Here is a 10466-nt window from a genome sequence, read left to right as displayed (position 1 = left end):
AAAAAAAAAAAAAAAAAAAAAAAAAAGATCATTGGGAAGGCAGGAACTACATGGAAAACAATTGCTTGTACCATCATGTATGGAAATTGCAGCATGGAAATAATTTATCACTTTTACTTTTAGTTTTTGCCTGGGTTGCCAGTCACTGAGGGAAATGCTTTACTTCCATGATCTTGTTTCATTGTCCTGGAAATCCCCAAAGGAGGGTGTGCTTTACTACCTTCAACACATAGCTGAGGCAACTCATTCTGTCCAGGTTCACCCAGCTTGTGTGTGATAGGACGGAGGTGGACACAGGCTGCTGAGCACTGACGTACTGTGGCAGAAGCTTACATTTGCAGAATTAGGTTTGTTGATTTTAAAACACTTTTTCAAAATTTCCTTCAATTTGGTTGTTATGATAAAATGACAAAAAGGTAAAGGAAGAACATGGACCTGAGCTGGACATAGAACTCAGGGATGCCCAAGACAGAGTGAACAGGGTCAAAATGATGTGATCAAGGGGACCCGAGGAAGGGATAAAGAACAAATGGTGGAGCAGTGGAACTTCGGTTTCTTCTTAGCTTTCTAGCCTTCTCGCTCACACTGTCCTTTCACCTGTCCCAGATATGAGGGCTCAGGTAAGCCTCGACATCCAGGAGAATGAGCCTTCTTCTGCGGGTGAATGTAACGAATGGGCCACAGCCAGGGACTGGGTGGAGTGGGGTAGAAGCCCTGCTCAGGAGTGGCACAGGCAGCAGCCAGCTGGCCCGTCTGTGTGGTTCATGTCGGGCATTCAGCCTTTAGAAGGCTTATTGTGAAGAGCTTCAGTAGGGTGGCTTGGTCTCAGCCTGATGTGCTTCTGGGGTTTGGAACTAGGCTTCAGGCCCAGCATCTAGAGAAATAGAACATAGAACAAACCAGGAAGCCAATATGTTTATGCCAATTGTGGAGAAGAAGGTAAGCAGTGATCTGTGGCAGTGCACATCCCAGGGTAGTGATTTGGGTTAGGCCTGCCCTCATTTCTGAGCCTTAGTTTTCTTTTCTCTAGAACAGTAGTTTCTAACTTCTCTGTCCAGGTAAAATGAGATGCTAACTATAGAATGAATGCTGAACCTAGATCCTCAGACGTTTAAAATTTAGTTGTTATGGTTATCATGTAGGTGGTTGGCTCTTTGCAGTTGTGGGTCCCTCCAGGCATAATGGCCATGTGTCCCAGGGTGACAGGGTCTGCCTGCCTGCCTGATTTCCTTGGCCTTCTGCCATTTATTTCGGGGTAGATTGGGCCTCAGTGTTGTCTGCACCTGAGCAAAACTCAGAGAATTCTCAACTGATACAAAGGAAATGAACTTTAAGGTGAGCCACAGGATGTATAAGATTTCTCCAGGCTTAGAAAAGGGGAATGGGCATTCCTGGCCTAAGGCCTGAAACTCTGACACACTTAGAAAAGGCGGAAATGCAGCTGGAAAGGTCTCAAGAGTCAGAGTCTTGACTCCAGAGAGAGTTGCTCAAGCTCTGTCCCCTTGTAGTGGCCCTTGGGCCTTGTGGGTGAGTTGGTTTGCTTTTAATGATCAAGAATAGCAATTGTTAATTTAAATGTAATCATTTGTTGAGATGCAGGTCTTACTTGCTCGACTCTGGATGCAAAAGGGTGTGCCTGAGCTGGCCTTTGAGTGGGCAGGCAGGAGATGTCATTATGAAGAAGTTAGGAAGTTTTTTTTGTTTAAGTGACAGAAGGGCAATGAAGCAAGAAAATCTTTATCACCCACAAACACTTCCCATTCCCAAATAACTTTTGTATAGTGTTCTCAGAACTCTTTTGTGATACCTGAGGGGGTCCTTGTAGCCCTGGCAAAGCCAATGGGATTTGTGTGTGTATGGGGTGGTGATGGTGGTGGATGGAGCCACTCCAGGGACTGTAGGGCAGGATCCCTTTGTTGACGATGTTTCCAGAACCTCCTGCCTCACAGCACTCAGTGGCCATTGGGCAGTGTGGTAGCAAGGCTCATTCATTCTCTTTGTTCTTTCAGAATGTGATGCTGGGACTTCTCGAGCTGTTCTGAATGGCTTGACACCTGGCAGCAACGAGCAAGACAAAGGTAAGGCTCTTTAAGAGAATCCTGGCTTGGTACTAAAAAGTATTTCCAGAAGGTGCAGAGTATGTTGGGCTGGGGCTGACCTACTTGCCCAGGGAAAGCATCATTTACCCAATCAGCCCACACAAACTGGAGACCTGGTCCTGACTCTGACTTTCTGAGACCAGGGACATGTTTCTGCTTCTCATAGATGTGAGGCTGCTTTTTCCCCACTGAGAATTGATGTACTGAAAAGCTATTCCTAGCTCACAAGGTTGCTATGAATAATGAAGCAACTACCAGTCTGAGGCATCCATCATTCACAAGTGGCATTCATTAGCCTGAAACCCTTTTTATCTGCCATTTCACCTGGCACTTATAATAAATAGAGACACATTCACAACCCTCTGAAGCAACAGCCTAAATCATTAAAAGAAATTATTTCCAAGACATTAGTTCCATGTGCATTCTCTCATATTTTCAAAGTTCATTGTTTTGCTGTCCTGGGGATCAATCCTAGGGCTGCCCACATAGGCTGGCAGTAGAGTTCCCAGCACCACTTTCGCAGTATGGGATGACCAGTCACCTGAGTTGGAGTAATGAGATACGGCTCTGGTCCTGGTTCTGCCTCTCACAAACAGAGATATTTTGGGAAGCCTTTTATTTTAGAGGGTGTAAGTTCTTACCTACAGTATAATTTAATGTTCTGCAATGTGTATTCCTGCTTTCCATCCTGGGCACCAGTGATTCTATGAATGCTGACCCAGCTGCACCTTATGGTATCAAAGAAGAAGGGTAGAAATCCTGGTGTGGGGCATTTAAATCAAAATGTATCATCTCTTAAAGAATAGTTTCAGAAAGTTTGATGTGTCTGGTCTTTGTAATTCCCTTTGATATAGCCAAGTATTCCTTTTGAGACAAGGAAAGTGTGAATTCAGAAGGAATCAGTTGAGAGAAAGTACAGAGCCGAAAAGATGGGGGTATGGGGCCCAGGTGACTTGGAGGCAGGAGGTATTCTGCTGCTGTCCCATTCCCCCGCCTTTCTGCTTAGCTGCCCTTCTTCTCTCATAGTGAGAAACATGTCTGCTTTGTTGGTGTCTTGGACAATCTTGTTCTGAATTCCACTTAGGGAGTATCACGGGCCAATACCTATGCAGTAGCTACGGAGGAGTGTGTAAGCATCCACTGAAGAGCATGAAGAAGGATGGGATCCATTTACTTAAAAAAACATATGGAGTGATCAACTCTGTCCATGTGAATTCTTATATACCAGAGGCTTAAGGAAGTGGGAGGAGGGTAGTAGGTAGAGGTGGAGTCTGCTCCCTCCTTCATTAGATTTTTGACCGGAAATTAGGAGGCAGGTGTAAGGAGGTCACTGAGCCAGGAGCCAAGGTAGCTGAAATTGCCTCAGCTTCTGAACTTAAAAACTGAATGATCTTGAGCAGTTGGCCAAGCCCCTTCTACCAGCGAAAACAGTAAACAATAGCCAATTGCTATTGAACAGAAAACAGTAGCCAGTTGCTCTGGTGATTACAAGGTGCAGTCCTTATGATTGCTATAGATGTTTATATATTAATATGTACAGAATAATCATTATTAATTATTGACAACCATATACAGCATAACTGGCATATGACTTGTGACGCATCATTGTGGCAGGCTGGGAGATACACTGTCTACTACTGAGAAGCCTCCCACCTCCATCATATCCCCTTCACAATCTCACCAGTGTGTTGTTGATTTAGCAGTGATATTATTTTTTCCAAATGGTCTTATCCCCTTGTTATGCTGTGGCTTTGAGGTGTTGAGAACTACGGGCAGCACTCAGGAGGGACTTTGGCACAATTGGATAAGAGCTGCCATCTTTATTTGCTGCCTTTAAAGAGAGAGACAAGAGAGACTTCACAAGAAAGCTTGGGGATGTGCTCACCATTGAGATTAGAGACTGGGCAGGCAGGGATTTCAGGGGTCCTACAGTAAATAAGCACAAATACCTTGGACTTGAGGAGAACAGCCTTCCTTGCATCCCAGGCAGTGATTCTTCTTTGCTTTAGCTCAGCTGGATGTCAACATCCAGACCAGGATACTGCACGGAGTCTTATGTATGCGCTTGGACACTTGGCACCTCTTTCCCTGGAAAGGATGGGTTTAAGTAAGACCATCTGTTTCCTAACAGATGGGGTTTGATTTACTTGGAGCCTGAACACTATGATTATCAGAATGGGCCTTGGGACCCCAGAAGTTATGATTTTGGGGGTGCAGCTGTAATGGCTGTAGGGACCAGGAAACTCATGAACTTGTTCCTTTCCTTCTTCCATTCATCTGGGGCCTTTGGGCCATAGCCCTCTCCTCAGAGCCCTTACTGCAGAGCAAATGATCCAGCATTCTCCCAAGGGGCCCCTGATTACACTCCCCTTCCTCTATCTGCCAGACCATCTGTGTCTCTACATCTCTTTGTTCAAAGCACTGGCAAGCTCGTCGTGTGGCAGGAGGCACAGATAAACACTGACCAACTGTATTTGGGTGATGGTTTGAAGAAGATTTCTGCTGTCTTGGCCCAGCACTCTAAAGAGAGAAAGCAGCTTATTTTAATTTCTACATCTCCTGCTCTTTGTATGGTTCTGTTTGAGTAGGCGGCTTCCTCCTATTGTCCCTGCTTGGTTCCTCAATGGCGTGAATGTTTCCCAAATGTTCCTTCTGGATGCACCATTTACCCTTTTGTGTTTTCAGCAACTGCCGACCCTTTACGTGCACGCTCTGTTTCTGCTGTTAAAATAATTCCTGTGAAGACAGTGAAAAATGCTTCAGGCCTGGCCCTCCCTCCAGGTATCTTGCCTTGGGTTGATTTCTTTCTTTTTAATTGTTAGATCATGCATGGTTTCTTTTTTTCTTTCCTTCTAACATATACTGTGAGGCTTAATCCTTGTATGATTGGGAGTTTTTCTCTCTCTTCCTCAGCTTATTTCCTTTCTTCCTCTGTGTGTATATGTTACTGAGTGTGTGTTTCTGGGAGCCAGTGAGCAGGCAGAGGCCTTGTCCTTCTTTCTTGAGGTGAAGGGTCTGTCCAGAGGCTGAACGTTCATTCTGGGGTGGGTCTGTGTAGACTTTACAGGCTCTGCCTAGAAGTTTGCAACTACCAATACTTTCATGAAAACTCCAGTTTTCCCAAGAAAACACCTTACCTTACAGGGAACCTCTGAATTGGGTAGACTTCGAAGTAGCTGCTTTAGCAGAAACCCTGAATTGTCAGTTCCCAGAGCATCACCATTGCAACCCTATTTCATAGTCACTTCCTGACACTCCTGGCAGGTGCAGGAATACAATTCAGATGTCAGCTCTGGCTCAGACCATTTGCTGTCCTAAGTGGTACAAACAAAGCTTGGGCTGCCCTTTCTCCCATGGCACTTAGAGAAAGTAGGTAAATCTGGTTGTTCAGGAATCTAAGGATGGACTGCGGATTTGCTGCTTTGCCCATTATCTGTTAGAAATGAGCACGAAGCAGTTTTCCAAATAGTTTTGTGACATCAATTGCCCTTCCATAGGTTGGGCAAGTCAGATGTCTTAGTGGCAGCTGCAAGTTGCCAGGAAAAGGCTGATAGGCAGATTTATCCTCCTCTGCAACACTAGTGAGTGTTCCGAGTTGTTGGGAGATGGCGGCTTGAATAGAAAGCAAGGAGAAAAGAAGCTTTGCTTCTCTCTGACCTCAAATAGGAATGGAAATGAAATGGACACAGAACCACATCCTGCCTGAATGCAAGCCCCTGAGCATTCCTAATAATCCTATTTACCCATAATCCTAATTGTGGCAATTTTAGGTCAAGGATCCAGGCTATGAATAATTTGGAAAAGAAAAGACCCCAAATAAGTGTGAAGTTCAGCTCAGCTCATCTGCACGTAAAGAAACACTTGGCACATGTGCTTTCTAGAATTGTGTGGTCAGGACTGGTTTCCTGCATCCTCATTAGTGATTTTCGTGGAGGATGGGCATCCAGATCTGTTGAAGATTGCAATAGCCTCCTTAACTGTGGTTTCACTTTCTGTGGTTTCAGTGACCCATGGAGAGCTGTGCCTATATTAAATGAAAAATTGCAGAAATAAACGATTCTTAAATTTTAAATAGCTTTTATTATAGCATATTATTATTTTATTTTATTATTATAGTTGTTAATCTCTTGCTATGACTAATTTATAAGTTAAACTATCAGAGGCACACATGTTCAGGGAAGAACAAAGCATGTGTCAGGGTCAGTACTGTGTGGCCTTGAAATGTGTCTCCCTTGGCTAAGGTGAACACTGTACTTTTACACCCTTCTCAAGGGAACTCAGAGATGTCTTGGGTCTGTATTAGGCCCTGGTAAAGAGGCCAAGGCCCCATGAAGTGTCTAGGGAATACCACTGAATGGTGCTTTTGGGGGATGAGCCTTTTTAGTCATCTTGCTTGTTGAGTTCTCTTCATTGCATTTGGAATGTGAGGCTACATATCCTTCTGTCTCATCTCGTTAGGGTTCTTGACTTGGAGATACCAGGAGGTTTGCTTTCTCTTTTTCCCTCTAGAGAACTACAGAACAGTGATCCTTCTCAGAACATCTCCTTAACTCCCTGTGTTGCCAATTTGCTCTTTAATATGAAGCTTGAAAGATTTTTCTTGAACTCTTTCTTGAAACATGACTTACTAATTGACCAGAAGTATGCTTATCAACCTAAACCTCATTCGATAAAATAAATAACCTGCTTTCATTTTCAGTCATTTTCAGCTGATATAGTAACTCCTACATTTACTCAGAACTCACCGTTGCCTCCATTTTCCACTAATCTCATGATGCGTGACAAACCTCTGGAAATGGTTTGACTTGTTCCTCTCCACCACCCACATATTTCCATTGGCCATGATTGCTCGAAGACTTTGAGTAGTGTAGTCAAATTCATCTCATTTCCTGTGCTGCAAAAATTTGCTGACTATTGTTTTAATCTTTCTAGAGTCTTGGATGCAATGTTTTGTCTTGTGTAATTTGTTTTCAGATATGGATCCTACAAAAATCTGCACTGGAAAAGGAGCAGTGACTCTCCGGGCCTCGTCCTCCTATGGGGAATCCCCAGCCAGTAGCCCTGTGAGCCCTCAGGAAACCCTGGAACATGAAAGCAAGCCAGGTGTGCTAACCCTGAGACTGAGGGAAGGGGTCTGGGGATGTCCAAAACCATATGGGAAGATCATCGTGCTTTTGCTTATGTGGGTTTGAATTCTTCTGTCACCTGATGCTCTTGGGGGCCCCTGGGAAAGCTGGCTTCTTGTCTCTTCTATGATGAGTAGTATCTGACCCTTGGACTGACAGGTAGTCACATGTTTTTGGTAAAGACATAGCAATGACCCCAGTTTTATCTGAGCTTTGACTTTACACCAACTTGTGCTCTGAAGACTGAATTCAAGTGGACAGATGAGGTTTTGGGCCTAGGGAGCATATGGTGAGAAGCCCTGGATATTGAACTTCTCTGAGCTCATCTTTCTTTTGAGCTAAGTGGGCAGGGTTGACTGTAGAAAAAGCCAGGGGAGGCTGAACGACCTAGAAAGCAAAAGTAGCAGGGATCAGACCTGTGATGGAAGACAGTGGAAGGAGTGGGATTAGGAGAGCAGTCGTAAGTTAGTGCAGCCTAAGACCTGAGAGAGATGGAAGGAGTCCGTGTGACATCCCCCTGCCCACCCTGATCCGTAACGTGAGAAACCCGAGTGTCTATTACATGGTGTTGGGCGTTAGACCTGGGCATTTGGAATGTGGTAGATCTGTGTTCACATCCTGCCACTACCACCTGGTGGCTGTGTAACCTCAGACAATGTATTGTACTCTCTCTCTCCACATCAAAGATGTCATCTGTGGAATGGGGTTGATCATTGTACCTGCCACACAGGATTATTGTGAGGAAGATGGTTGTGAAATGTTTTACAATAGGGCTTGAGTAAACTGTTAAGGTGTTAGGTGCTATTATTAGATGAGGATTCGGGTTATTTTGGCCTTTCTAGAGAGGGCTTTACAAAGCTCATTCTAGCATCCGGCAATGCTGACTCTGTGGTTCCACTGGTGCAATTAGTTGAGGGACAGGAAGCCCACTCTCTCTACAGTACCATGGATTTCATGCTGTCAGCATCAAAACCCCCAGTAGGGGAAAGGAAAGTTTCTTGGCCCCAGCCCAGAGTTTTAGACTTTGTGATTCCTGCTTGCAGGTCTGAAGTGGGATCTGAGGTTTTGCATTTTATTTTATTTTATTTTTTTTGGTACCAGGGATTGAACTTGGGTCCTTGTGCTTGCGAGGCAGGCAGCGACACCACTGAGCTAAATCCACAGCCCGGTTTTGCCTTCTCGACAAGTCCTTAGATCATGAGGATGCTGCTGGCCCAAAGACCATATTTGAGGACTCTAAGGGAGATGAGGTCTTTTTTTTTTTTCTTTTGAAGAAAATGAAGAGAGAAAATGAAGTGAAAGGCTGACTGATCCATTGGAATCAGAGAGGAAAGAAAGTTGGGCACACAGACCCTTCTGGTGCAGTAGGAGGCGTGTGTGGGTAGTAAAGTAGAATCGTGTATGATGGAGATGGTCAGGGCCCAGCACCCTGAGACTGACTTTCTTTTTGTCTCAGGTACCCAGAGCAGGTACTGAGGCAGGTGCCCCAGGAAAAGATCAGGTTAGTGTTACCTTCCTGTTAGTGTTGGTACCTATGGAGGGCTTCTTTGTAGACCCAGGGAAGGCCTGAGCAGCTTCCGGCATTAAAAATGGACCGAATAGCTTCTTTTTCTTTTGTCCCTGAACCCACAGCTGATTCCTGAACTGTTGCAGTTCTCTCTTTTCTGGGAAGGTGGGGTTGAGGAGAGAAGGCTAAATGATTTTTTTTTTTCAAGGCCCTCCTAAACCAGCATCTCTCGGTCTAACTAGAAAGAGGCAGTTCCCGAGCTGGAAGTTATGGGAGGACTAGAGAATCCCTGTGTCCCAGTAGGGTGACCTTAACAAGCCCATTCTCGGGCTGAGAATAGACATGGCCAAGGAGTGGGGCCTGGGGCTCCCTCTAGTGTTACAGTGTACACTAATGTAGATTAAATAGTACTCTCACCTTGTGCTACAACCACAGGTAGATTTGATGCAGTCTAGAAAGCACTCTCTTGTCCAAGGATAAGTTCTGTGTCTTACACATTTCTACTAACGAATTTTGGATTTTATTTTTTTCTAATAAATTTTTCTTTTATCCTAATTTTGGTGAAAAGAGATTTAGTTAAAACCTTTCACCAAATCTTTACCAAATTGTTTGTTTATTTATTTATTTATTTATTTGGTAGCAGGGATCGAACTTGGGCCCTTGTGCTTGCAAGGAAGGTGGCAGAACCACTGAGCTAAATCCCCGGCCCTCAAAGTGTTTTAAAATATGTAGAAGAATTGAGGGTTTAGCTATCAGGGTGTGCACCTTATAGTAAATTATTTTCCTCTGGTAAGTTGAGATTAATCTAAATGAACTTGTATTCATTCAACATAACCTGTGGGCCAGGAGCTAAGCAGGCCACTGGGAATTGTGATGAGAAATAGAGAGAAAGGAGGAAAAAGAGTAATTCTGGGAACTAAGGTGAGGGAAAAAGGCAGTTTGTTGCAACAGAAGAGTCAGCCAGGGGCTTGTAGTTCCCTACCCTGCTTTCTGGCTATAAGTCACAGTGACTCTGAAGCCCAATAAGGTATGAGGGACTTAGGCAAGATGCTTTTGAAGTCTTTCTAAATGTTACAAAATGCTCCTTGACCTTTGGAAGTGTGGAAATTAACCTGACACAAACAGAATCCCATTTATTGGGAATAAATTCTAGATTGTACATTTGGGCAATTTGGGTGGAATCAAATGAAATGACAGGGCTCAATGAGAGACGAGACTCTGTTAACCAGAAGTATCTTCCATGGTTTTCTAGGAGGATAATTGTGGCATTTGTTAAGATGGGGAATTTGTGAAGAGGGTTGAAAGGAATTTGAATTCCATTTTTAGGCATATTGAGTGTCTTGGCAAGGGAAGGGCTTCTAGGAGAAATCTTCTAATTAGCCTTTGGAAAATTGGAGTCCAAGGTATAGATTTGGGAGCTATCTGCGTAAGTGAATTTTAGGAGTATGGAATTGTCCCCTGAAGTAGAGTGAAAGGTGGAATCCTAGGAGATGCCAAGTTTAAACTCACATCCCAGACTCCTGCTTTCACGTGACAACTGGGTCCCAGGTCCATGACCATGGCTTCCTGTCCAGTATTCTGAACTCTGTGGACCCTCATTTTTGGATCATAACCATCTGAAAGGAATGGCAGTAATCTTAGTACTGACTCCTTGCTGCTGGGTGAAGCCTCATTACCTTGTACTTGTTTCCCGTTCACCTTGCCACATCCGGGTGTTGGCTGTGTTGGTTCAGA

At 44.3% G+C, this 10466-nt stretch overlaps 1 protein-coding gene across 50 annotated transcripts in view; it reads left to right on the top strand.

Annotated features, from left to right (window-relative positions):
- Sorbs1 (sorbin and SH3 domain containing 1) overlaps positions 1 to 10466 on the top strand; it is a 227199-nt gene that overhangs the window by 110117 nt on the left and 106616 nt on the right. For 40 of the 50 annotated variants that reach the window (XM_033761268.1, XM_033761266.1, XM_033761262.1 and 37 more), the window contains 3 exons: positions 2010 to 2078; positions 4785 to 4880; positions 7074 to 7202. In XM_033761268.1, the coding sequence (XP_033617159.1) occupies positions 2010 to 2078; positions 4785 to 4880; positions 7074 to 7202 (294 nt within the window). The remainder of the gene's footprint in view (positions 1 to 2009; positions 2079 to 4784; positions 4881 to 7073; positions 7203 to 10466) is intronic. The other 10 variants (XM_033761259.1, XM_033761263.1, XM_033761269.1 and 7 more) reach the window with 1 other exon arrangement.

This window comes from Fukomys damarensis, unplaced genomic scaffold, assembly GCF_012274545.1.
Source record: "Fukomys damarensis isolate Sample0158 unplaced genomic scaffold, DMR_v1.0_HiC HiC_scaffold_8, whole genome shotgun sequence".
NCBI classification, from domain to species: domain Eukaryota; kingdom Metazoa; phylum Chordata; class Mammalia; order Rodentia; family Bathyergidae; genus Fukomys; species Fukomys damarensis.
This window is presented reverse-complemented; position numbering and strand designations above follow the sequence as displayed.